The following is a 27,352-nucleotide window of genomic DNA, read 5'->3' as shown; positions in this document are numbered from 1 at the left end:
AACTTGTCCAAGATCTCCAGATTACTAAATGGCAAGGTTGAGATTCAAACCTAAAAGGTCTCAGTCCAGAGCCTACACCCTCAGCCTCTATATTATATTTTCATTCCAAAACTGAGCCACTTTACTAATTGCTTATGTACACTGCCACATAAACACATATAATCTAGAACAGTTCTCCTCTACTTCTTTCTTCACCTTGCATTGTTATTACAATCTTTATTCCAGTTGATAGTCATGGAGTGGTTGTTGTGCTAAGGAATGGTTTTGTGTCCCCTGTGTGCTGGTGTGAGGTAGGGTGTGCACAGCAATATCCTGTTTAATCTTCACAAAAAGGTATGGCTTTACTGATGAGGAAATGGAAATTCAGAGAGATGTGGCTCAAGGTCACTCAGCTAGAAAAGGTTAGAGCCTGGTTTCAACTCCCAATCAATCTGATGTGAGTCAATTCTTTCCTGATGGATCCTGATACAACTCATATGTCTCCTTCTCAGGACTTGGAGATAAGGCCTTACAGTGTTATTCTAGTTTTGATTAATTTTGGTTTTTTATCAGCATCATTTCTGTCTTGAATTCCTCTGCATTGTGCTTTCCCTTTACATAGCTCACACAAAAGGCTCTAAGATGGGATGTGTATAAGCATTTTCAAATATTACTTTATCCATGTTTTTTTCCTGGGTTCTGAGAAACCCTAGTGGAAAAAGTCACTTTATCTTATACTTTTGATTCTATTCCTGGGATTCTAAGAAATCATGCTATGGTTCACAGTCTTCACAATTGAATCTATAGCGACTGTAAGTTCACATATAGTAATAGTGTGTGCTTTTAACCACAGAACTTAATGTTGTAATATTAGCATGTATCATATTTTAGGATACTGTAAGTCTCTATACCATAAGGAAGCTGTACTTATTTTTATTCTCTCAAATTTCAGGGTACTTCTGTGAAGTACCATTGATAGTTCTATGAGGACATTACGTATTTCAAACATGAAGATACAATAGTATTATGTAGTAACTCTATCTTATATGGTATTGTGTCATAATTCTGGGAGTTGCTGTGACCAAAAAGCTGAATTTTTAAGAATATTTACATTAAGGCCGGGCGCGGTGGCTCACGCCTGTAATCCTAGCACTCTGGGAGGCCGAGGCGGGTGGATCGCTCGAGGTCAGGAGTTCGAGACCAGCCTGAGCAAGAGCGAGACCCTGTCTCTACTAAAAATAGAAAGAAATTATCTGGACAACTAAAATATATATATAGAAAAAATTAGCCGGGCATGGTGGCGCATGCCTGTAGTCCCAGCTACTCGGGAGGCTGAGGCAGGAGGATCGCTTAAGCCCAGGAGTTTGAGTTTGCTGTGAGCTAGACTGACGCCACGGCACTCACTCTAGCCCGGGCAACAGAGTGACACTCTGTCTCAAAAAAAAAAAAAAAAAAAAGAATATTTACATTAGATTTCTACATTATCCATTGAAGAGAGGGGAATTGATGATCAAAATTTAAACCTCTTATGAGATTCTCTTACATGAGAAGAAATGAGACACTAAGTTAATTTTCTTCACTCAAAGTTATCGCTGGGATTACTTTTTCTAATTCTGTATTCAACATATTTACCTGACAAAATTCAGATAACATCTAAAGTTTACCAGTCTCATATATATTACATTAACTTTTCAATTAAAATAGTTCAGTATTGTTGAAAATCAGTGTATGGACTTAATAACCCATTTTGTCCTTAATTTTATGTGTAGGACAATAGTTGGTACCTGCCAGAGTGTTAGACACTTAAAAGTGAAGTTGCTAATGGAATTTTAACAGTCACCTTCCAAGAAAAGCATTACCATCTGCATTTTACATTAAAGAGCCTGAAAAGTAATTCACCAAAGTCAGACAACTAGTGATAAGCAGATCCAGGATTCTGGCTTGACTGGTTCAAAATTTACCTTCCTTCCATCATGTTGCATATGTGTATGTAATAAATAAGATATAAGAGCATTAAGATCAGATTGTATCTCTTTTTAGGGAACTGGGAAACTAAATGTTTCTTTATAATAAGGACCACTGTTGCTCTATTTTGACTAAGATATTAAATTAAAGAAACATCTATTTCTTTTCATTGACCTAGAAATCCATTATCTCTATTATTGATAAAAATCAATCACTATCGAGGATTTTGTGAACTGGTCTGTAATAAATTACTATATTTGTGGAGAAGCTAATCATTATAATATAGCTAAGAATTCTAAGAAATAAACCAAACCCAGGAAACAATGGAGAAACCATTTTGTGAGAATTGTTGGATAACTATTAATATGAATATCTATCTATAGCTGGTTGTGTATGTAAAATGAAAAAATGTTAGCAAAGGGTCTATTTTGGTCATATGGAAATGTCAGTTTTATTGTTAAGTACAGTATAAGATCCATACATGTACAAATACATCTATTCTGAGGAATACTATGCAGTATAAGCAATTTATGTAAGAGCAGAGTTAAATAACATAAAATGTCTACCTAACAATTATATTTTTTTCCTAGGAGTTTTCTAAACGGACAGAAAATATTGCAGTCCAAGCTGAGAACCTTGTAAAGGAAGCTTCAGAGATTCCACTTGGGCCCAAAAATAAGCAGCTGCTTCAACAGCAGGCCAAGTCAATCAAAGAGCAAGTCAAAAAATTAGAAGACACGCTTGAAGAAGAGTATGTGATTGACAAGTCCTAAACTTTCTTCTCTGAGATAAAGTTTAATACAATCTTTCCTGTATCTTGTATTCAAAACATTCCTTTGAAATCTCAAAGTGTCTGTGTATTCCAGCATGTTTTGAGGAAGCAACTTACAATTCAAAAGAAAGTATCACCAACACAGAAACAAATATCTGTAACAGAGCCAAAAAATAGAAGGGATGTGGTTTTTGTGTCTTAAACGGATTAGTTCACGAGAAAGCCATATCTATTCCATTCTGTGGCCTTTGTACATTATAGAGGGAACCTTAAAAAGAACCAATGTTTAAATTTTTTTTTTTACTGTATTATTTTGCTGTCACCAGTTGGAGGGAAAAGGAAATACTTTGTTAGTGTTAATTCTAGGCCGAAATACACATCACATAGACCAAATGTCTCCAACTTGAAGAAGCTCATGAAGCTTGTTTACAGTGCCTCGGTATTCAAATTATCACTTAGTATGCTATTTCCAGAAACTAACTTTAAAACTATTTTATTTTTAAACATTTAATGTTTGTTTATCTGAAAAGAAAGACCTAACAGTTTGGCCTATTGATACCCTGTTATATATAAAATATATACAAAAAAGTTTGGAGGTGATAAACTTGTGAGGATATGGCCAATATTCCTCAAAATAATATGGCTAAACATTTCTATTTTTAAGGTTATTTAGTGGCAAATCAATGACACATAATAGCATGTTATTCTTAAGAAACAGGACATCATTTCTAAGATGAATTTTAAAGTGTAAAATTTGTTTTTAATACTATTAACGCCTTGAAATGAACATTTTACATTTGTCTAAACTTTAAAATTTGATAAATATTTTATTTAAAACAAATTATTACTTGAAACTTTGAGGACTTTATATTAAATATTCTCCATCAAGTTATGGAAATAGTAAAACTTATAGTTTATTAGAAAGGAAGCTGCTTCTATTAAGAATATCCATTTGGATCTCTATTTCATTTTAAAAGTTGAAATATAACATAGCTTGCATTACCTGTACTGCTGAGAGAATTGAGCACAGCTGGGGTATAAATTTGAGACTGCAATACTATCAAATTTGACAATCAATGATGCCATTTTATTTTTCTTGATGTCTTTAAGTGCCTTTTGGTGAACAGGGACATTCTTTCACTTTTTTTTTTAACCCAAGAATTTATCAGTTGAATGATATACTGTTAGTTTCTTAGTTTTTTCCTAGACTGAAAGCCATATTCACCTGGTTATATATCCATAGCTAATACACACAGGGAATCTATATGACATTTTATTCATTAGATCTGTTACAAATAAGGCCTAAGTTGTCTAAAAGTAGTTTAGGGTGCTCTATACACAAAGTTTATAAAAGTCTTTTGGAATCAGGGCCATAGGACATCTATGAAAGTAGCTGAAATCACTACAGATTATAAATCTCAGACTTAACTCTAATGGTAGAAATAGGGCCTGCCTGGCAGCATAGGACTGAAATCACAAGCTCTGTCTAGATTCATGAAGATGTATTTTATAAACATCTTTCACTATAAAGCATCCCTGCAGTGTCTCTCCTTTAAGAGCAAGAGGAACAAGTCCATGAAAATAGGATTTTTAAAAAACTATGTACACTGGAATCTTTTCTGGCATAGTTTATTAAAATGAGTCTTAGCAACGACTGGTCACATGCAGAGTTTAATTAGATTATTCCTAGATTCAAACCCCTTTGGACCAAGCAATATTTTATTTGAAGTGCAGTTCCATGCATAACATAGCGTAGATGCCACCTCGTTGAATGTTCATTCTCAGAGGAAATAGGAAAACTTCAGGCCCGACAAACTACTCAAATTGGATGTGCATTTTTTTCAGTTCAAATATTTGCAACTTTGAAATGGTCACAGATGTCTTCACTATCTTTTCACCTGGTGATTTAAAGGAAAATGTGTTGTTCTCTATTAAAGTACTGCATTTTATTTACTTAATTTGGTTAATTTTAGTATTAAAACCATGGAAATGGTGAAAACCAAGTGGGATCATTTTGGCAGTAATTTTGAGACTCTGTCGGTCTGGATAACTGAGAAAGAAAAAGAACTCAATGCCTTGGAAACTTCGTCATCTGCCATGGACATGCAAATCAGCCAAATTAAGGTGACCTGCTCACACGTTATATTTATAATCCATGTGTAGCTTTTAAGAACTCCTTTCTTACATTTCGTCAAATGCTATTTGGTGCCAGGACAAATCTTTCATTGCGATGTGACTCTATTAAAATTAAATTTCATATAAATTACTAAGTTAAGAGGTCTTGATTGATACTGGGAACACTTTATAGATGGAATTATGTATTAATATTGTCTGACTTGTGCATTCAAAGTCAATATTGTGTGCAATATCATTAAAATATTTTTATGGTTACATTATTCTTTTCCTTGATTTTGAATTAACGTCAATCGAATTCTGTGTTGATTTATTTGTACAACATGAAATGTATTCATTATCTACAACTCGGCTTTATAAGAACCATTCCAAATGTCTAGCTCAAGAATTGGTGGTACTTACCCTCACCAACCACAAGCAGGAGTTTGACAAACTACTTTCTTTAAGCGAAGCAACCAGACCCAGGTGCTCTGTTTTCATTTATGACTTTGGGGCGTGGACAGGGATGCTCTGATTCTTTAGCTCTCCCAGCTGTAAAGTAACCATACCGATAGACTGTCATCATCCACTTCATTCAAACAGTTTAAGAAAAAAATGGGCTTGAAGAAATGAGCTCAGCGTGTTCATCTCTCTTTCTTTTATACAATTTTACACCACACATTTTCCAACTTCAGGCACTTCTTTTTCTATCTCAGCTCATTTTTTTGGAGTGGGAAAACCCTCTGCCGTTTCATTCAATTAAATATAGTAAAATAAATACCAAGGTAAAGGAATGTTTCACACTATGACTCAGAGCAAGTTATTACCATGTGCAGGGTGGGAGGATGCAGTGCTGCTAAGATTATCCGCTCTGCATATCATCCTCGCTTATCACACATCTTCTGCAATCAAGGATATGTGGAATGTGGGACACACAGTCTGCTATGTCGTCTGTGCTGTACTGGGAAAAATAGATGACAAGCCATTAAACGGTTTTCATGAAATAGTATTAATCTTTAAAACTTTTTAAAAGTTGTCATTTTATCATTTTTGCTAAATTCTAAGTAAAGAATAGCACATTTAAATAATTTTATCTCAAAAAATCCCCTTTCAAAAATTAACATACACTTTAACTTATTTATCCTTTCTATGATTCATTTATTACTATTTTAACCTTTATTCCAAGACTTCCAAAATATATCAATGATCAAATGCCATCTCACCATTATTCCTCAGAAAAAAGATAATTACATATTTTATTTTAAATATATAAATATTCAGTTGTGGATTTCCATGCCATCAGACTAGAAATGCATTTTAGTATGTCCAATATGGCATTTTGAAAATTATCTAAAATATATTAAATGCATTAGAATACTAGGAAAAAGATACTAAAAGTAAAAAAAGATAGAATGTTATACAGTGTCCTATGGAAATTGGTCTAATATGTTCATATTCTATTTCCAATAAAAAGACTACATTATAGGAAATATTAAAAATATTGTAACACTCGTCATAGTGTTTTCACTTTACAACTTTAGGATTAAAATTAATGAAGCATTTGCATTGTTGGAAGATAAATACTCCAAGCCCATTTTTGTTCCTCATTACATGCTATTCTAAATGACTGATTTCTTATTCCTAATTGAGAATGATAAATAATAAGAATAAATGCTGGATTCATCTTCCATCTTCTTCTCTTGCATAGTTTTTCTTTTTCACCACAATTCAACAATACAATTGTATGGTCTGTATTTATGAATTTTTTGATGACAGGTATGACTAAGAACTAAGAACTCTGCTCTTAACTAAGATTGTTTCACTGATATGTTGCAGGCACCTAGAACAATTATGAGTGTGTTGTAGACACTCAATATATATTTGTTGAATTTATGAGTAATTTTTCTAAAAAAAATATAGTCTTAAAAACCACCAAAATGAAGAAAGGCTATCTTAATGCTCAAACAACAGATATCTGTCAGATATACCATTGCAGTCATGCATACGTCAAATAAAAATAAATAACTTATGCATACCTGGCATTTAATCTGATATAAGTTATTTTTGGTTGTCCAAACTAGACAGAAGTTATTTCTGACTATGTTGTTTCATCTAGATAGAAGTCACAAATTTATTTTTTCTAGGGTAACTGTATTTTTCATTTAAATTATTTGAAACTGAGACTTGTCTGAATTTTTGGCATTATTTTGATTGAATGATTTGGCCCTTTTTCTCAGAGAAACAAGTTTTATTTGTTATCTATATGTTTATGAGAGATATAACCCTACACACACATATATGCACACACATCCTTAGTAGTTACCAGTATTTTTCAGGTGTTGGCTAAGATATAAAATGTCCTTTTTGCTCCAAATTAAAATTATATTACCTAGGCTTTTTGCTGTAAAATATTAATATGTAGCTAATATAGCAGTGGAGTCCCTGGAATAAGAGTATCAGCATCACCTGGGAATTTATTAGAAATGAAAATTCTTGAGCCCCACCTTAGACTTACTTTGTAATTCTGAATCCCAGGGACTAGGGGCCAGATGATCCTAATGGATTCTAGATTTGGAATTACTGGCATAAAGAATAGATGATAAAATTGAAAAAAAGCTGGTTTCCGTAGAAGTGCAATCAGAATACCTTTTCATTTAGTAAACTATAAAATACTCAACTCCATTTTAGAAAAATAAATGAATGTCAATATTAGCATTCCAATGAGTTACTGAAACATAATGCTTCCCCAGATCAGCTGATTAAAATGCTTGATTCACAGGGTAAGCAGAGAATTCTCTGTGCTTTCAGAGATACTATAAGAGATCTAGGGACATATCCTTGCTCACTTCACTGCAAGCAGGTGTAGCTGTTTCTCTTTATTCTCTAGCCAGTGAGCACAACCTCCATCAAGTTGTATTTTGCAGACATCATTGGCCATTTCTATCCTTCCCAAGCACATGGTGTTTGCTCATAGCTGTGCTCTGACCATCCGAGTATGTTGAAATGTTAATTAAGGAAATTTTCCTGATTTTCTCTATATGCAGATAGTTACATCATTTCAGAAAGCTTGTTCAACCTGCATTGTCATTTTTCTTGTTTTGAATATTAGGTCACAATTCGGGAAATAGAAAGTAAGATCAGCAGCATTACAGAATTAGAAGAAGCAGCTCAGTCTTTTGCTCAGTTTATTACCACTGGAGAATCTGCTCGAATCAAAGCTAAGTTGACACAAGTAAGAAGATACTGGGAAGAACTCCGAGAGCACGCCCAGTGTCTGGAAGGGACAATCCTGGGACATTTGTCACAGCAGCAAAAGTTTGAAGAGAATCTCAGAAAGGTAAGAATTGGCCCTTGTATACTTGAGTATTTCACATTGTATTTACAGGGAAATGTAATAAATATTCCACAAATAGCCAGGTAAGGAAAAGACGATTTGCCAATCATCTACCAAGTTGTCAATGATGAGCAAATTTATAATTATTTACAAGATATTTTGTGGGCAGAATATAAGAATGTTATGTACATTGTATTTGGATAGTCATTAAGACAAATATTTTCCTTTCAAATAAGGGACACATGGCTTGATATTTTTTTAAAAATGCATTTTATCATTACATTAAAAGTTATCCATAAAAAGTAGATATGCTGCTTTTTCAATAACCTTTTTTGCCTTGATGTATATTTTTCCCACCATTATTTGTATATTGCACCAATGTTTTAGATTCAGCAGTCTGTGTCTGAGTTTGAAGATAAACTTGCTGATCCAATTAAAATATGTTCTTCAGCTACAGAAACATACAAAATTCTCCAAGAACATATGGTAAGAGTGTGCTTCAACATTTCTACTATTTATCAACTCAGAAATTTGATAATTCCTACTTGAGAAGAAAACAGAGTATTTTTATGAGAATCAAAAGTAGAAAAGTTTTTATGTTGAGGAATTATGTAGATCAAACATATTCACTTTATATAATACAAGAAATGTTGGTATATAAATAAGTTTTCATTAAAATGTGTGTTAAAGAAATATTCATTGAAAATATATTTCTCTCTTTTAATTAGAACATGTAACATTTTTAGATTATAGCTTTAATAAACCCTGTTACCACTTGCCAGCATTATAAAAAATTAAATGTGCAAGGAAAAAATAGATGTGCACTGTAGATTTCAGATTTTAACCCACTACACTCAAATATGCAAAAAATATGTCCTCATTAACCTCTTTTTAATGACTGGCTTTTTTGGTCTGTTTTCTGAACTGATCATTGCGAATCTTCTGCAAGGCTCCTGCAGAATTTGGAGGAAGGAGCAAACAGGGAGAGCTATACACAAAGAAATACTAAAAAGAAATATGTTAAGTAATAAACAATACTACAAATATTATTCCTACTACACGTGCATGTGTGCACATATACACATAAATGTAGAGCAAGGGGGCAGCCGATGGAAAGCAAGCAGTTGACAAAGGCACATCTGGAAAGGGGAGTGAGATTTATATTGTTTGAAGATTTATAATGAGAATGCATTTTTGTGTTACTTGTGTAATTTTTTAATAAAAAACCATGAGGAAAAGTAGGAAAATTTCACATAATGAAATTATTTTAATAGACAACTAAGCTAATAATGGCGTACCAGAGAGGATAATATTCTATGTTTCTAATATTTAGATTTCCTAGAGCAAATTATTTTTCTCTGTCTTGCTTTTCTAATTTGTAAAATGGAGATAATGAAAGAGCATACATACCTCTGAGGGTTCTTATGAAGATTAAATGAGTTAATACATGTAATGCACGTAACAGGGTACCTGCCACATTCTTCTTCTTCTTATTATTATTATTGTTGATTCCTGACAGCAGCCATAACTCTTTTTGTATAGTTTTTGTAGAGATTATAGTATGTTACATGTAGTTTTTGAAAATCAAGAATAGGGTTTTAAAATGCTCACATATTTAGCGTAAAATGAATAATGATTTTCACAAATTATCTGAATTGTTAAGGGAAAGTTGAAATTATTCAGACATACAGCAACACATTCTTATTTGGGGAAAGCCTCTCCATTCTCCTTTTTTATTTCTGTGTTCATGAAGTAACTTCTCATTTTCACTGTCTTGCTGTAAATCATAAGCGGAGATTTTTTTAGATTCAGTTTTTAGCTATTTTTGGGGGGCGGTACATGTGATAATTTAGTAAATTCATATAGTTTATTAAAATCAAATCAGTGTAACTGGGATATCCATCACTTTAAATATTTGTCTTTTCTTTATGCTATAAACATTCAAATTATTCTCTCCTGTTTTGAAATATACAATAGATTATTGTAAACTATAATCACCCTACTGATCTATCACACACTATGTCTTTTTTCTTCTATCAAATTGTATATTTGTAGCCATTTTTTGGTACTGTTGCTGTTTATTATGACTAAGGGAAAATATTTTGCCCTGATGCATTTCAAAGAAAGACGTAGGTCTCATTGGATCATGTGCGCTGGTTGCGTTCCTTCCTCCTTAGGACCTCTGCCAGGCCCTGGAGTCGCTGAGCAATACAGTCACCGCCTTCTCAGCCAGTGCCCGGAAGGTGGAGAACAGAGACTCCTGTGTTCAGGAGGCTGCAGCCCTGCAGCAGCGATACAAGGGGACAGTCAATAGGGCAAAGGAGAGACAGACTGCGCTGGAGAATCTGCTGGCCCACTGGCAGAGGTGAGCAACATTTTGCTTGACTTACCATCATTATTAAATAGGAAATTCTGGGCTAACTGTTCTTTAAATGACAGAGAATAATCGTCCCAGATGTAAAATACATGGACTCATGTGTCTCCTATAAGAAGATCTTGATCTTCATTATAAGATGAAGACTCCTGAGAGTGGAGAGGATGTCTTTGTGTCTGACAAATTACCTAAAGCAAACGTGTGCAAGCACACACGGAAATGATTTCTCTACCTTTACATCTCAGCCTGAGATAACCAGCATTTTAGTATTTATAATGGTTCATATTGAACACTCCAACTTCAGAAAGGTTTAATCTTCTCACATGATAATTTTAAATGAAATTATTTCTTTTCTCTGCTTCCTTTAGGCTAGAAAAAGAACTGTCATCCTTTTTGACCTGGTTAGAGCGGTGTGAAGCTGTAGCCAGTTCCCCAGAAATGGATATTTCTGCAGACAGAGTCAAAGTGGAAGGTGAACTTCAGTTAATACAGGCAAGTTCAAGGAAGTGTGAGGAAGGAAAATAAGATGCTCTTTGTTATGGTTGCATCATTTAAAAAATAATAAAATAAACAAACCTCTATCCCACTTAACTTCTCGCTTTGGTTTGTGATCCCTGAAGCATCATTTGATGTCAAAGTATCCTGAAAAGAGGAAAGCAACCTTGACCTGAAAGACAAAGTAAAGATGTGCATTTTGTGATGATCAGTTTCTGTGATGTGTTAGAAAATCCTGTAATATAATGTCTAGTGTTTGTATAAAAATGATCTGGCAAGGAAGTTGAGGGAAGGATGGGTAGAAATAGACAAAACAAGGTTGACTATCAGTGAATAGTTTCCGAGGCAGGTAATAGGTATAATCTCTCTACTTCTGCATGTGTACAAAATTGTGGTAATAAAAGGTGTTTTTTTAAAGAGAGAAGTAATAAAATGTAGAAAGAAGTCACAGTAATGATTATTTTCAAGCAAGACAGAAAAAAATGAATGAGCACAAATGCAAATGATAGGCAGAAAGACAAAGAATATTAGCCTATTACATCCTCAAAGAAGTTAAGTTTTTAAACTAAAAAACATTCTTTAAGTATAACTGAAGCTGCAGTGATTGTTGCTGATTTCCAGAGATTAATAACTTGCTTATTTTAAGTGATACTGTCTATGCCAGAAAATTCATCAAAATCGCTTCTCAAAGGAGATTTATTGTATTACATATTTATATTCCAACTTTCTCCTACCACCTTTCATAATAAATTTCAGAGGAAGCTAGGTTCTTTCACTTTTTATAATTCCTTCTCTATAAACTCTGTCCGAGGTATCTGTAGCATCTGAACCTATTGCCTCATTTTCAGATTTTCTTTTTCCTTGACTTTGAGCCTGGTTCTCCTGGTTCTCCTGCCTTTAGAATGATGTCTGCATTTATCTTCCCAAAAGTCCCTTCTCAGAAACCTACAGTGGCTGTATCCTGCCCTGAGGATAAAAGACAATCCTGGGTCCACAATGTGGTTCTTATTTTCTTCCAAATACATGTGACATGTTCCAAGGAGGGGAGTCACAGTTCCTTGCCTTACAAATGATAAGGCACAGATACAAAGTTATCTAGGCAGATAAAACTGTATTGCCACATGTCTCTCTATGGAAACTAAGTGTTACATGAGTTCGAGGACTGAGAGAGGACCGCATTTTAAAAATTGCATTAAAAGTTAAGTGGATCCATTTCCAAATCAAGTAATAAAAACTCTCTTCAGCCTGGCCCCAGTGACCTCCACTTTGCAAGAAATTGCAGATCCTTGGGGGAGCAGCCACCTGTGTCACACATCCTGTTCTGTAATGTGTTGTTATTCACAGGTGCTGCAAAAGGAAGTTGTATCCCAGGCCTCATCCTATAGCAACCTTCTGCAGTTAAAGGAATCACTGTTCTCAGTAGCCTCCAAAGATGATGTGAAAATGATGAAACTACAGTTGGAGCAGGTGGATGAGAGATGGAGAGATTTACCACAGATAATTAGCAAAAGGTTGGTTCTCAAAAAAAAAAAAAAAAAAAAACTTCTAATATCGTTCATTTGTATTTAAACAGTGACCATATAAATTAAGAAAGCATAATTTTGTTTACTTTTATTTAGCTCAACTATTCAGCAGATAATTACAGAAGGGAAGAAACTACTTTATCTGTCATTTTTCTTAATCAAGGTCCTCAAAAATAAGCATTTCTGTTGAGCCTCAATTCACAATTTTAGTTGTACAATCAGGGCAAATGATTACACCACTTGAAATAGATTAAAGGGAGTAGCATTGCTAATGTTGGTATTTATTGCCTAAGCTGTTTGTGTATGGAAGGAAAATAGTAGCTGAAATTTCACCTAACGTGAAATTTCTCAACGCTATTTCTCAACCAGAGGCATTTTCTACACATAAGCTATTCCATTTCATTTTAATACAGAAATTTATAGAGAGCAAGGGTCATTACTGTTATAGTAAATGGAGGCAAAAATGGATTAAATCTTAATTAACTAGATGATTAACAATTGGCATTTATACCTTTCTAATATACCAGAAAACAAATTTTCTCTTTATATTAGTATTGATTATCCATATGATCTTAGATGAACATTTAACCTGTCTGGCCATTTTATATTTTATTTTATTTATTTTTATGAAAAAATTTTACTTTGGCCATAGATTCATTCATTCAGCAAATATTTATAGAGTTTCTACAACGGGTGGAGCACTGTACTATGTGCTGAGGACAGCGACAGGAAACAGAGTTTCACTCTCTGCTTTCATGGAGCTTGTGTGTATTCCATGGTTCATTTATTCATTTGTTCATTTCTTCAATCAACAAATGTGTACTGGGTGCCTGCTGAGTGGCAGGCGCCATATCAGGTATTGGAGCCACAAAAATAAACAAAACCTGAACTCCAGTAATTTACAGATTGGTGTGGGAAACCAGTGGGAAAGGTGAGCATAGAGTATTATAGGAACAGGAAGAAAAGGGACCTTTGAATGGGTTCAGGAAAGATTTACAGAAGGATTTGATGCCAGTTCTGGAAAGGTGAGCAACATTCTATAAACCAGAGCAGTATCTGCCTTCCGTCTATGCCTCAGAGGGAAAGTAAAGGACTTTTAAAGTGACACAAATGTGTGAAGGCATTCAAAATATAATTTATGCATGGAAAGATAATGTGTAGAAGATTCTGTAAAGATTAAAATGTGAAAGCTGATTTAAAAGTTGAACTTTGGATATAAACCATTGTAATGAGTATTAGTATTTGATAAAGAAATTATTTTTAATACAGGTTTTGAATTCTGATCTCTGATCACAGATTATTAAAAAACTAATTTATTTATTACAAAAGCAGCGATTGATCCCTGACGATATCCCAGGAACCTTTTTAAGTGCTGGGTATATAGTAGTAAGCAAGGTAGGCACAGGTCCTTACTCTCGTGGTGTGGGGAGAGGAGGAAGGGGCTTCGGAAGATAGATATATAATTAAACAAGGGAATAAACAAGACTGTTTCAGGTGGTGTTAAGTACTATGAAGACAACAAAATAGGGTAACATGGCGGGGACTGCGGGATGGTGCATCTTTCGACGGGGTTGTCAAGCAAAGCCTCTGTGGGGAGACGACATCTGACGAAGATCTGAGTGCTGTGCAGGGAGCAGACCCGGGGCCCAGGGGCAGAGCACACGGGCAGAGGGAGCAAAAATGGCAAAGGCTCTAAGGCAGTAATGAGCTGGGACATCAGGAAACAGGTCAGTGGGAGTGTGGGGCAGAGGTGTATCAGATGCGACCAGAGAAGTAGCTTGTGTGGGGCTCCTTGTAGACCACAGTAAGGAGTTTTGGCGTTTTGCCTTCCCAGGTGCAACAGGAAAGTGCTCCAGTGTTTAAGCACAGCAGGGAATGCCCTGATCATAAGAAATTCTTTCTGGATGTTACCTACAGAGTATATTGCACAGAGGCAGAGGTGGAGGAAGGAAGCCAGTTAGGAGGTTGGAGCTCAGGCAAGCCATGAAGAGATTTAGAGCAGGGCCAGGTAGTGAAAATGGAGAGAAGAGCGAGAATGAATGTATACTGTGTTGGGGGTTCCTACAGGACATGCATAGGTCAGAGGTGCCGGTAAAGACACGGCAGGATGAAGAATGACTCGTAGGACCATCAGGGTGGATGGTGGCAATGTAACTGAGACAGAACATTTTGAGAAAAAACAGGATTTGGGAAGCAGAAAACATCAAGAGAATCTGGCCTGCCCAAATATTAATACAACAACATCACTTTTACCCTCGTGTAAGCTTAATTCCCCTTTCTGTTCACTTAGGGGACATTTTAACTGTAATACCTTTCTCTACAGGATTAATTTTCTCCAGTCTGTGGTTGCTGAACACCAGCAGTTTGACGAGCTGCTGCTTTCCTTTTCTGTCTGGATTAAGCTGTTCCTCAGTGAATTACAAACTACTTCTGAGATAAGCCTAACAGACCATCAAGTGGCTCTTACTCGGCACAAGGTAAAATGCATTCTTTTAAGATTGAAGAATTTATTTACACAAAAAAAGAGTTCTTGAATTACAAAGAGAAGCAACATTTAAAAATAAAAAAAACACATGGCAGCAATTTAACGTTTTATTCATATGAAAATGTTTTAATAATTGAGCGTGGGAATCTAAGCAATGCATTATGCACATAAATTCAGCAGATAAAACCACTTTCAGGCAGCCACCTTAAAAAACTGTTTCTTCATAGTGGAGCAAATGCTTTCTAGTATAAAGTGATAAGGATGTCCATTTTTAAGCTTCCTACTTTGTTTGATTTCAATACTGAAAACTAATACTGAATTCCAATACTTTAATGATATAGCTTTATTTCGCTTGAAAGTGATTTAAAATTCATGGCTTATTTCCCTTTTTTATAAATTATGCATTGAAGGGATGATGGGAACTTTCCCTCTGTCCTCTGAAAGTCCCATTAATTTGAGTCTATGAAATGAACCGACAATAGACCAGTTAACAGGATTTATTATATGCATATATACAAGAGTCCCCCAGAATATGAGACTCAAAGAAAGACCAGATGACTGAAGTTTCTATACCATACAAAGAAATAGGGGCTGGGGCTTCCAGAGGGTAGTGGCAACAAGCTATGGGAGGGTGAGGGGAGGAAATGCTCTGTAAACAAAGCCTGTCCTATGCAGATAAAGGCCGTCAGAATAGAAGGTAGCTTGTGATACAAGTTTCTCTGAGTGAGTGGTCAGACCTTAAGAAACTTTTCTGGTGAGTTATTCTTCCCTGGTTGATGTTGCGTTCCTTCTGGAGGAACTTCCCTTAGTCAGATCAGGGAGCATCAGAGAAAGCCATTCCCTGCAGTTGCTACTGCCTGGGTGCTCTTGGTTTGAAGTCCAAAGCAGCATATTTTAGCGTATTGTTTTCTGAGGTCCAATACAAGATATCTATCCTGACATCAAAATATATTTAAAAAATCACATATTAATCATCAAGTATTGGGATAGTGGAAATAAGCTACGTGATATGCTTATAACAATACATTTTATACTTCTTGAGTGTTCATTCTATGCTGGGTTTGCTTAATTGGCTTTGCAGAAGGGAAGAGCAAACTTTCTGATGTCTTCAGGACAGGAGGTAGTTTTACAGCTTGGAGGAAAGTACCCACTAGGTTAGGCTCCTGCCCTCCACAGAGACTGGGGCAGAGGGGTGCTCTCTTCTTTTATGACTACATTTCAAAGGGGTGGCACCCAGGTCCTTCAGAAAAGCATTCCAGGGTTGTAAAACTGACCAGAGGCTCTTACAAGATTTGTACCTCAAAGTGGTAGAGAATGAATTTACAGTTACAAATTTTCCAAAGTAAATGCTATAAGAAATGGGAGGTTAGAGATCTCCAGTCAGGAAGAAGCTGTCTAAAGTTTAGTAGTCACACTCAAGGGAATCCTAAAGCCATTGTGGTCAAGAATAAGATCGGTAATAATTTCTCTTTAATAGGAACCATGCTGAGAGTATTAGCAATTTTCTGCTAGATTTTAAACATGATTTATTGTGAATCTCTTCAAATTTCCTATACAATAGTCTCACATGAAGCACAACTCTGATTTGAAACTAATTAATTCCACGGAAAAGAATTTCTTCATAGATAGAAATTGTTAGTTAAAAGAAATTAAAAATTTGGAAGATTTTTTAAAGATACACATATACACACACATGCATCTTTTAAATTTTTTAATTTAAAGTTTTTATATATGCATCTTTTAAGATTAAAAAATTAAATAGATAAAGATACATGAAATATATTTAAATATAGATATTTATATTTATATATTTTTATATAAATATATACATATATACATCTTTTAAAATTTTTAAGTTAAAAAATGTTAAAATAGTTGATGCATCTTTAAAAATTTTAATTTAAAAAATGCATCTTTTGAACTCTTCCAAATTTTCAATATCTTTTAAGTAACAATTTCTATCCATGAAGAAATTCTTTTCCATGGAATTAATGACATAGTTTCAAATCAGAGTGTGTTTTATGTGAAATACATAGATGAGCAAAACGGGAAATTCTATGAATATTTTTAAAAGATTTACTGTAGCTGACCTTTAAATACTGTGCTATCCATGGCAATTAAAATATCTCTTGACATCACAAATCCTGTAGCATATCTGTGTCATCAACTGCAGTGTATCTGAGCAATCAATGACTCTCTCTCCCCTCCCAGGACCACGCGGCAGAAGTGGAGAGCAAGAAGGGAGAATGGCAGAGTCTGCAGGGTCACTTAGCGAAGCTGGGCTCTCTGGGCCGAGCGGAGGACCTTCACCTCTTGCAGGGCAAGGCAGAGGACTGCTTCCAGCTGTTTGAGGAGGCCAGCCAGGTCGTGGAGAGGAGGCAGCTTGCCCTGGCCCAGTTGGCAGAATTCTTGCAGAGCCACGCCTCTCTCTCCGGGGCTCTCTACCAGCTGAGGCAAACGGTGGAAGCAACCAACAGTATGAATAAGAAACAGTCTGATCTGTTAGAAAAGGACCTAAATGATGCTCTTCGAGATGCTAAAACACTAGAATCCACTGCCATCAGTCTCGATGGTGTTCTTACCAAAGCCCAGTACCACCTGAGAAGTGGGAGCTCTGAGCAAAGGACTTCCTGCAGAGCCACAGTGGATCAGCTCTGTGTAGAGTTAGAGAGGATCCAGAACCTTCTGGGCACCAAGCAGACTGAGGCAGATGCCCTGGTGGTGTTGAAAAAAGCATTCCAAGACCAGAAGGAGGAGTTGCTGAGAAGCATTGAGGACATTGAAGAAAGGGCTGACAAAGAGCAACTCCGAGAACCTACGCGCCAGGCCCTTCAGCAGAGGTAAAGGAAACTGTCGCAGCCACTTGTCTTCTTTGTATTTTCTCTGAATTAACTTTTATGCAAAACTTTAATAGTGCCATATTTGAAAACTTCTTTTTTTTTTAACATTATGAAGATAAAATCAGTGATAAATTTGATGCTTGAGAAGTACTAAAATTTCTCTGGCTTCCTTAGGGATTTCTCCAAAAGCTGTATTTGAGCCACTCTGAGACCTTATTTACAAGACAGCATGTAGATCATATTATCTATTTGTAAGCGATATTTTACCGATAGGGGAAGGGACTCATCTTCTGTAATAAGAATGAAGGCAGGTGTTGGAGGAGAGAAAATGGTGTGAAATCATTCTCTTGTATCCAGGAGCTTAGGAAGCTGATGAGCAGCCGTTTGAGGTCTGTGTTCATTCAAAGCAGAAGCAGTCAGTTTAGCATAGTGGTTCTCCATGACTACTTTTAGCTGTTTGCTCAGAGGTGTGGAGAAGGCAGAGAAGTGGGTTTAAGCAAAGTTGGAGTTTTGTCAGGTGAGTTCAATAGAGAAGCAAAGGGGCCAACAGTAAGCTCCCTTAGTAACTTTGACAAGTAATTTTTTCCCCCTAAAACTATAGCCTTCTTTTCAATCTTTTTCCTTCCTAATACAACTTTCTCCCCATTGATATTCTCAGGCCCGCTTTCTATCCCATTTTTTCAGATGGCAAAGAAATAGTTAAAATGCACTTATACCAAGGTGCCCGTAATGGATGTAGATTATGTTGTCCCTGCCAAGACCATTGCCATTTGTTTCCTTTTACCCACAATCAAACATTAAGTCAAGGCTTTAGTTGGATGATAGTTGAGTTCATATCAGGGCTACAGACCGGGCTCCTGAGGTTACACCCCTCATGGGCAATAAACTCTTTTGCTAGTTTAGCAATAAATTTACAAAAGGGAATGGGATTTTGGAAGTAAAAATAGAATTCAGGGTAAAGAGAGAATAAGATGCCTAGCGTCGCTCACTCGGGAAGTCAGCAAAAACATTGGTGTTGCAGAGCAGCTGACCTCTCTCTGGCCTGCTCAGGCCAAGTGGACAGGAAATCCTAAAATTGCTGGAGAAGAAAGCCCAGCTTGGGCTCAAGAGCCATATCAGTAGTCTCCACACTGAACACAATACCAAAGTCACACATTGGCTACAGGAAATGTTGCCTTGAATTGATGGGCTTATTAAATACCAGCCATACTTATGTTTCACCTATCAGCTTAAGCAAATCACCTATCTTCTTGTGAGGTGGGCATAATGACAATGCCTACCCCCAGCTTTGTTTTGGGAATTAAATGGGATAATCATGTACACTCACTTTATAAACTCTGAAGCACCATACCAAACCGTAAGAATGAGGGAGTCAGTGACTGCCTCCATGTGGACACTTTGTACAAATGCCCCAATACTAATAGATTAGGAAAAAAAATCATTTTCTCATGGTAATATTTTCAATAATGTAGGGAATTTAAGTTTTTGAAATACGTACTTTTTGTAGAGCTCAGTAAAACTATTTTGAGTTTGAATGAAACACCTGTGATCCTTGAATATTATTTATGTGGATTGAACCTCATGGCCCAGAAGCATTTCTTACCAATAACTTTCTAATTAAGTATTCACCTACTTGGCCTACAAGGTCAGTTTTAGTCTTAAAAGTCTAAAATACCATCAAAGCGAAGAAGAAAGAGAATATAAAATTAATAGAAGATTTCAGGTAAGAATGACTCTCATAATTTTCTGGGGTACAATCTGAGTACCCAAGAATCTGAGTATTTTGCAAAATTAACTTTAAAAGCATCTTTCATTAATTTAATTGCTGTATTAAAAGTTTTTTCTAGCTATCTTATGTGTGCTTTATGGACTTATCTTGTGCTTATGGAGAAGAAATATTAGTTAACTATCTTTAGTAATTTAACAGTAAAACATTTTAATTCACAGGTTGCGAGTGTTTAATCAGCTAGAAGATGAATTAAATTCTCACGAGCATGAATTATGTTGGTTGAAAGACAAAGCTAAGCAAATTGCCCAGAAAGATGTAGCTTTTGCACCTGAAGTTGACAGGGAGATAAATCGTTTAGAGGTTACCTGGGATGATACCAAAAAACTAATTCATGAAAAGTAAGTAAAAAACCTAACAGTGTGTGTTTTTAACTTCCCACTTATTTTGTGACATTGGACCATTGACTGTGGATTTGCGTTGATATGATCAAAAATCGAATATCTTTTGCCTTCTTAAATATTCTGTGTTGCTTTAGTAACATTAAAAATTTTAGTTCCATAGAACTTTATTGAGGATGTTGACCTGAGATAATTACGGGTGAAACGCAATGCTTAAAAACAGGAGTTGTCAACAATTATAAAGTGCAACCAAGAGAGTTTTAACCCCCAATTTTCCTTTTTTCTTTGTTTTATTGTACTTGTTTGTAATTAATGTATGATTTAAATACATTAAATTCACTCTTTTTAGTATACAATTTTATGAGTTTTGACAAACTCACTCAGTTATGTAGCTATCAGCTATTGAATTTTCTTGAGAATCTCAATTCTCTCATCTCTCCCTCTCACCCTCAGCCCTGGCAACCATTGATCAATTTTCTGTATCTATAGTTTTGTCTTTTTTCAGAATTACATATAAATGGAGCCATGTATTAATATAATGTGACCTTTTTAGTCTGGCTTCTTTTATTGAGCACAATGTATGTTGTGTGTTTAGTAGTTCATTCTTTTTTTATAGCTGAATATTCTATTGAATGGGCGGACCAGTTGAAGAAAATTGGGTTCGTTCTAGTTTGAATGATTATAAATAAAGCATCTATAAACATTCATGTTTGAATTTTTATGTCTACATAAATTTTTATTTCACTTGGGTAAATAATCTAAAAGTGATACTCAGGGTTATACAGGAACGGATATGCTTAACTTTATAAGAAACTACCAAATTATTTTCCAAAGGAGTCATACAATTTTCCACTCACATCAGCCATGTGTGAGAGTTCCAGTTGTACCACATCATTTCCAACACTTGATATGGTGAATTTTTTGTTTATTTTCTTGTTTGACATTCTAATAGATGTGTGGAGATATCTCATTGTGTTTTTTAATTTGTATTTCCCTGATGACTGACAGTGAGCCTATTTTAATGTGTTATTTGCCATCTGTATAGCTTCTTTAATAAAGTACCTCTTCAAATTGGCCATTTTGGGGGGATTTTTTGTTACTGAGGTCTTTTTTAAATATCAATACAATCCCAACCAAAATCCCCACAGAATTTTCATAGAAATTGACAAGCTGATTCTAAAACTTATATGTAAAAGCAAAGGGACCACTAGAATAGCCAGGACAATTTTGAAAAAGGATTGGAGGACTCACACTAGCTGCTTGCACTGTGGTACTGGCTAAAGGATAAACATATAGACCAATGGAACAAATAGAGTCCGGAAATAGACCCACACGTATAAGGTCAATTGATTTTTGACAAAGACTCAAAGGTAATTTAACAGGGATGAATAGTCTTTTCAATAAGTGGTGCTGGAACAATTGAACATCCATAAGCATTTTTAAAATGTACCTCAACACACCTTATATCATGTACAATGGCCTTTTAAACAAAATTGAGAGCACATTATATAATGTAGATTATTAATGTAGGCTTTTAAAATTTAACCATGTTGCACAAACTTTATTCCATATCATTAAACATTCTCCTAGATTGTAATTTCTTAGAGGTTGCACAGTGTTCTATTGTAAGAATTTATCAGAATTTTTTCAATTATTGACCTATTTGTAACATTAGGTTATTTCTACTTTTATGTACTATTAAAAATAAAGGCATGAAAATACCATTTTACCTAAGTGTTCTACTTCCTTTTCTTTGGAAAAAATTCTAGTTGTAGACTTGCTTACTCAAAGGCATTTTACTATTATAAACCAAAACTATCTTTTTATTTTGACAGTTTTTGGGGAATTCATATCTAATGAAAATTTGTTACATTGAGATGCAAGAGAAAATCTCACATGCATTTTAATTATTGAGCAGTGTTTTTGTTTTGGTTTCTGCTATTTTTTTCTCTCCCCTCCCCCAATATTTGCCATTATGAAATTATTAAAACAGCATGCAAAAAAAAAACTAAAAAATAAAAAAATTTGGGTAACTCCTTTAAGTAAGTTTGAGTTGTCAAGAACATATATTGCTTCTTTGTCAATAAGTCCACAGATTTTGTTTTAATTGTTGTGTGCAGTCTTCATTCATGAAGAATATTTTGGACATTAGAATTAAGTAGCATTAACCAGCTGTACTTTTTTGACCTCAGTATATAGAAATATGGTTTTCTCTTGGTTCCAGCACCCACCTAGGAATATATTCATGTATGACATATCATGTCTAGTTGTAGGGGATTCTTTCTTTTCCTGACACATGACACTAAATGATGCATTTTCTTTAATCATTACAGCCAGGGTCAATGCTGTGGACTTATTGACTTAGTGAGAGAATATCAGAACTTGAAGTCGGCCGTGTCTAAAGTCATAGAAAATGCCAGCAGTGTAGTTGGAACCAGAACTACTATAAAAGATCAAGAGGATCTTAAATGGGCTTTTTCCAAGGTAAAATTCAAAATTTGTTTATTTTAGTAGACTAGTAGATCTGTTCTTACTCATAAAGTGATTCTCTGCATAATCCTTGTCAGTACATTTAGATGTGGATAATTCATGTTAACAAGCTCAATTTTTTTTTATAGGAATATTGATACCCTAGAATTCTAGCTATTCAAGAAAATGATATTATATATATTCATATAATTAATTAATATCACTATTTCTGCATAAGGTCAATCATAAATTAAGTTCCTTAGAGGCAAATATTTTTAAACTCTTGATTTATCGCTGATTATTTTATTAATTCAGGAAACATTTATATCCACAGCACGAGACTGTCAAGAATGAAATGAATTATAAACAGAAAGAGTTGGATAATTTTACCAGTAAAGGAAAACAGTTGTTATCTGAGCTGAAAAAAATCCACAGTAGTGATTTCATCTTGGTAAAAACAGACATGGAGAGCACCGTGGACAAATGGCTGGATGTAAGATGGTCACCTGGGATTCTGAGAACGGTTTAAATATTTACATGTCTCAATCACATCTTTGGCCAAAGGATTATTCAAAGATGTGCATTCCACTTTTAGCTTTCAATGCTAAATGCAAAATGATATTCTAAAGAAAAATGGTGAATCACATAAAGTTTAGAAACAGTACAAAAATTATTTGTTTTATTTATCAATTTCACTTGATAGCTTCAGTCATAACAAATTGCCTTGAATCTTTTTCTTCTCAAAACTCTGGAACAAAGGATAAAAATGAAAGAATAATTTATAAATATCATATAGAATATTAAACCACAATATATGATAATTTAAAATAATAAGGCTACAATTGGAGAATATTGGCAAATATTTTGGAAATATTAGAAAATATTGCACTTACAGTTTACATCCTTAGTTATTGTTCTGTCACTTACTAGCTATGTGACCACAGAACAAGTCACTTGGTCTCCTTTAAACTCTACATATCAATCCATAAATATTTTACATTCACTTCCAGCTCGAAAAGACAGCGATTCTGTTGTTTCGTTATCAATATCTAGGTTCAGAAGTTTAACCTACAGTGGGTTCCCTTACTTAAGCTAAATTTACTAGTCAACATTGATATTTGTGTAATATAGTCAAATAATGTGAGGACATCTGAAAACTCAATGTATTTCCACTTTTAAAAGAACATTTTTATTATAGGACAAGTGTTAAGTAGTAATACTTTAAATGTGCAAACTTGGTTGCTCTCATAAATATTTACTTACATTATAAATATGTTTGAATCTAATTAATGCCCATTGCTATACCTGAGCATTAAAAGTGCTTATTGTATTACTTTCAAAAATAAATACAATATTGCCCTAGATAAACCTTGATCCTGTAGAATTCACCCTTATAATGAGTATACTACAGTAGATTCCTATAGATCTGTTGTCAGTATCCCAGTTTACAAATGAAAATCTAATGTCTCAGAAATTCTGACCACTCTCTCAATGACAGAAACAATCTATGTATTTGTTGGCATTTACATGAATCAGGTACACTCATTAACTTACAATAATTTTTGTAAAATTTTGTCAGTCAGAATGTAACTTTCTGATGAAGGAAGGAGGCGCTGGCATTTTTAATACTTTGGTGGGGAAACGAGCACTTTAAGGGCTCAGACTATTAATGCTGTGGCTTCTGTTTTCCCTCCTAGTTGTCAGAGAGAATTGAAGAAAACATGGAGAGGCTGAGGGTAAGCCTGTCCATTTGGGATGAGGTGCTTTCAAGTAAAGATGAGATCGAGGGATGGTCAAACAACTCTGTCCCACAGCTGGCGGAAAGCGTCAGCAACCTGAATAACAGCCTCAGAGCCGAAGAATCTCTTAAAGAATTTGAGGTAAATTGACTATGCCTACATAAGGGAGCTTGTGGTGCATTGCTGACCAGAATATGAACAAAATTGTCTTTTATTTTAAGTTCGTTCTTTTTGGAGACACAAAAGAGTGTTACAAAACTCTTAACTATATTTTCCCATTTACTTGGAATATGAGTAGGCTATGGATAAGAGGTTTTTTTGCGTTTTTATCACTTCCTAGTTGGGGCTCTTCGTTTAAAGTATTAGTAGAAAAGTAAAAGCCCATAATATCTATAATTTTCTCCATTTATCTGAAAATATGGCACCTTCCTACTTGAAAACCAAATTGGAAGTATTTATAATTTAGTGATATTTAGTATCTATGTTTCTTCACTGTTTGTTGTGGACTTACCATGTGCCATTATTATGCTGGGTTCTTCCATTTCCTTTTCAGAAATGGAAGAAAGTTGGAGATTGGAGATCACAGGCTTCTGTGGAGAGTCTCTAGTCACGAATTGACTTTAAATTCCTTTTATTCCCATTTCTTGCATTCATTTATTTATTTATTCATCAGATTCATAATGAGCACCTAACACATGTCAGACACTGTTTTAGACAGTGAAAATATAATAGGAAAAGAAAGTTTTTCCCTACCCTCATGGAATTTACATTGTAATATATATTATATATAAAATGCCAAATAGTAACTGGGCTATGATAAAAATGAAGCAGAGTAAGGGGAAATAGCATGAAAAGATAATGACTTTAGTCTGAAAAAATATAGGTGAATGAATTGTGTTACTTAAGTTGTCTAGCTGTCTTTGACCCAGAGAACGTTCTAGATATTTTATAATCTAATTCTGATTTCTAAGACAATCAGAAGTAGAAGAAATGACTCAGACTGAAAGTACAGTTGAGGGTGATGGATACTACAGTCTCTTTCGTTGTTATCTCGGATGTCAAATTAACATCACAGTTCAAACAGTGACTTGTATTGGATCCGACTTATACCAGCTGTAAAAGCTGATTGTTAAATTTTTAGGAACTTTGTGAAAGTGTTAAATGCAACTATTATTAAAATTAAACTATAAATAAATTTACAATTAAATAAATTCTATTAAAAACTAAGGTAATGACTACTCAGAAATTATTTCTTCCTAATTATTGTTCTACATAAATATAGTAAATAAATTACTTTCTGAATTGAAAGCATCAGGAGGTTTTTTAGTATCCACAAAACATCAAAATACCATTTTTAAGTTGAGAGGCATAATTTATTAAACGTTCCTTTGTGGCCCCAAATAACTAATGAAGGTTACAAGGCATCTAATTTGTTCAAAATGGTTCTTTGATTGTTCTTTTTATTTTTTATGTAATTGTTAGTGCAAAAAAAGGCAATATTATATGGCAATTACCTAATTAACCTGATTTCTGCTTTAATATCCTTCCAAGTTTTATTGAAATGTTTCTTTCACATTACATATAGTCTGTACTCCCAATGTGTATTTCTATGAAATGTTTCTTTAAGAGTTTCATGCTGCAGTAGTAGCCAGTGATATGAAAGTTAATGAATAAATGACAGTTAGCCTATTGAAAATCTCCACTGACTCAAGACTTTTGGTTAGTGTTTAATTTTTTCCAGGAGCTTTTTTCTCATAAAAGTAGGTGGAGAGAAAGTTCTGCATACTCCCTCACATTCCAAGTGAACGTTAATTGTAATGTTTTTCCACATTCACAAATAATGACAGCCCTCAGAAAAGGAAACAGAGATCTTGTTTTTACACTGGCTTAAAGTTGGGGTATTTTGGCAAAGTTAGTTCTCAAAATTATTGAGTGCCGAATATAGCACGTCAGTGTTTTTGATTAGACAAAACTTCTCCCCTTTGTCTTGTATTTTGGCAGTCTGAAGTTAAAAACAAAACATTGAGATTGGAAGAACTGTATTCCAAAGTTAATGATCTTAAAGAACTAACTAAAAATCCGGAAACACCACCAGACCTTCAGGTAAGCACTCAATCAGTTTTGTGATAACTACCATATACTAATCCCCCTCTTGATGTGTGTGTCTCTGTGTCTCTTGGGGTCTCTCTCTCTTTCTTCCTCTCTCTCTCTCAAAAAATATATGTATTTTTATATGTCCTCATTGTCATCATCATCATCATAATTCCAAGTAAACATATGGATCTTATCATATATGGGAGTCAAAGTTTTGATTACCAAATAGGCCTGGGTGTTTGAATTATGGAATTGAGACTGTTTTGTAGTTTATATGGTAAGTCCTTTTACCAACTAGGGGGCCAGAGAAGTCAATCCTCCTGAAATATGTTTTAAAGGTCTTTCCAGGGAGAATTGAGAACAGGTTTTGGTCACCTCCTTGCTAGACCCTGTGTATAGGTCTTCCTCTTTCCAGAATGTGATCTCACATTTCCCTGGAACCTCAGTCAAAACCGACACTTTTACATCTAGCGTTAACTGTGATCCTTACTCTTTCTATTTTCCCATCACTTAATATGTTTGACAACGGTACCCACTGATTTTTCTTCTTGGAAAAGAGATATTAGCATTGGATCCGGCTTCCCTGGTAAAGCTTATGTGTTTTTGACAAGCTGGATATGAACAGAATTCCTACCGAACAAGTGTTCTGGTCTTCACAGATTTTAATAAAATCTTGCTTTATATTTAGTTTATTGAAGCAGACTTAAGGCAGAAACTGGAGCATGCCAAAGAAATAACTGAAGTAGCAAAAGAAACCTTGAAAGATTTCACTGCTCAATGCACACAAGTGGAGAAATTTATTAATGACATAACAACATGGCTGACAAAAGTGGAAGAATCATTGATGAATTGTGCCCAGACTGAGACTTGTGAGGGATTGAAAAAAGTGAAGGTAGGTAATAAACTATCATTAAGTGCTTCCACTCAAATAGAGATATTAGTTCTCCCGTTTTTGTGGTGACTATAATAAAAAATATAACCTCTGCTCTCAATTACCCATGTTAACAGCAGACCAGCTATTCATGACATTGAACACAACAAAGT

At 34.8% G+C, this 27,352-nt stretch overlaps 1 protein-coding gene across 1 annotated transcript in view; it reads left to right on the top strand.

Annotated features, from left to right (window-relative positions):
* The window catches only part of SYNE1 (spectrin repeat containing nuclear envelope protein 1), a 425,086-nt gene that overhangs the window by 160,860 nt on the left and 236,874 nt on the right, over window positions 1-27,352 (top strand). The window contains exons 31-45 of the mRNA XM_069488737.1: window positions 2,535-2,695; window positions 4,690-4,840; window positions 7,938-8,165; window positions 8,550-8,648; window positions 10,340-10,527; window positions 10,905-11,028; window positions 12,376-12,542; window positions 14,878-15,031; window positions 17,251-17,879; window positions 19,827-20,006; window positions 22,340-22,490; window positions 22,810-22,968; window positions 24,173-24,355; window positions 26,216-26,317; window positions 26,997-27,200. Of these exons, the coding sequence (XP_069344838.1) occupies window positions 2,535-2,695; window positions 4,690-4,840; window positions 7,938-8,165; window positions 8,550-8,648; window positions 10,340-10,527; window positions 10,905-11,028; window positions 12,376-12,542; window positions 14,878-15,031; window positions 17,251-17,879; window positions 19,827-20,006; window positions 22,340-22,490; window positions 22,810-22,968; window positions 24,173-24,355; window positions 26,216-26,317; window positions 26,997-27,200 (2,880 nt within the window). The remainder of the gene's footprint in view (window positions 1-2,534; window positions 2,696-4,689; window positions 4,841-7,937; window positions 8,166-8,549; window positions 8,649-10,339; window positions 10,528-10,904; window positions 11,029-12,375; window positions 12,543-14,877; window positions 15,032-17,250; window positions 17,880-19,826; window positions 20,007-22,339; window positions 22,491-22,809; window positions 22,969-24,172; window positions 24,356-26,215; window positions 26,318-26,996; window positions 27,201-27,352) is intronic.

The sequence above is a fragment of the Eulemur rufifrons genome, chromosome 15, assembly GCF_041146395.1.
Source record: "Eulemur rufifrons isolate Redbay chromosome 15, OSU_ERuf_1, whole genome shotgun sequence".
In the NCBI taxonomy this organism is placed as follows: Eukaryota; Metazoa; Chordata; class Mammalia; order Primates; family Lemuridae; genus Eulemur; species Eulemur rufifrons.
Note: the sequence above shows the minus strand (reverse complement) of the source record. Positions and strands in the feature narration are given on the sequence as shown.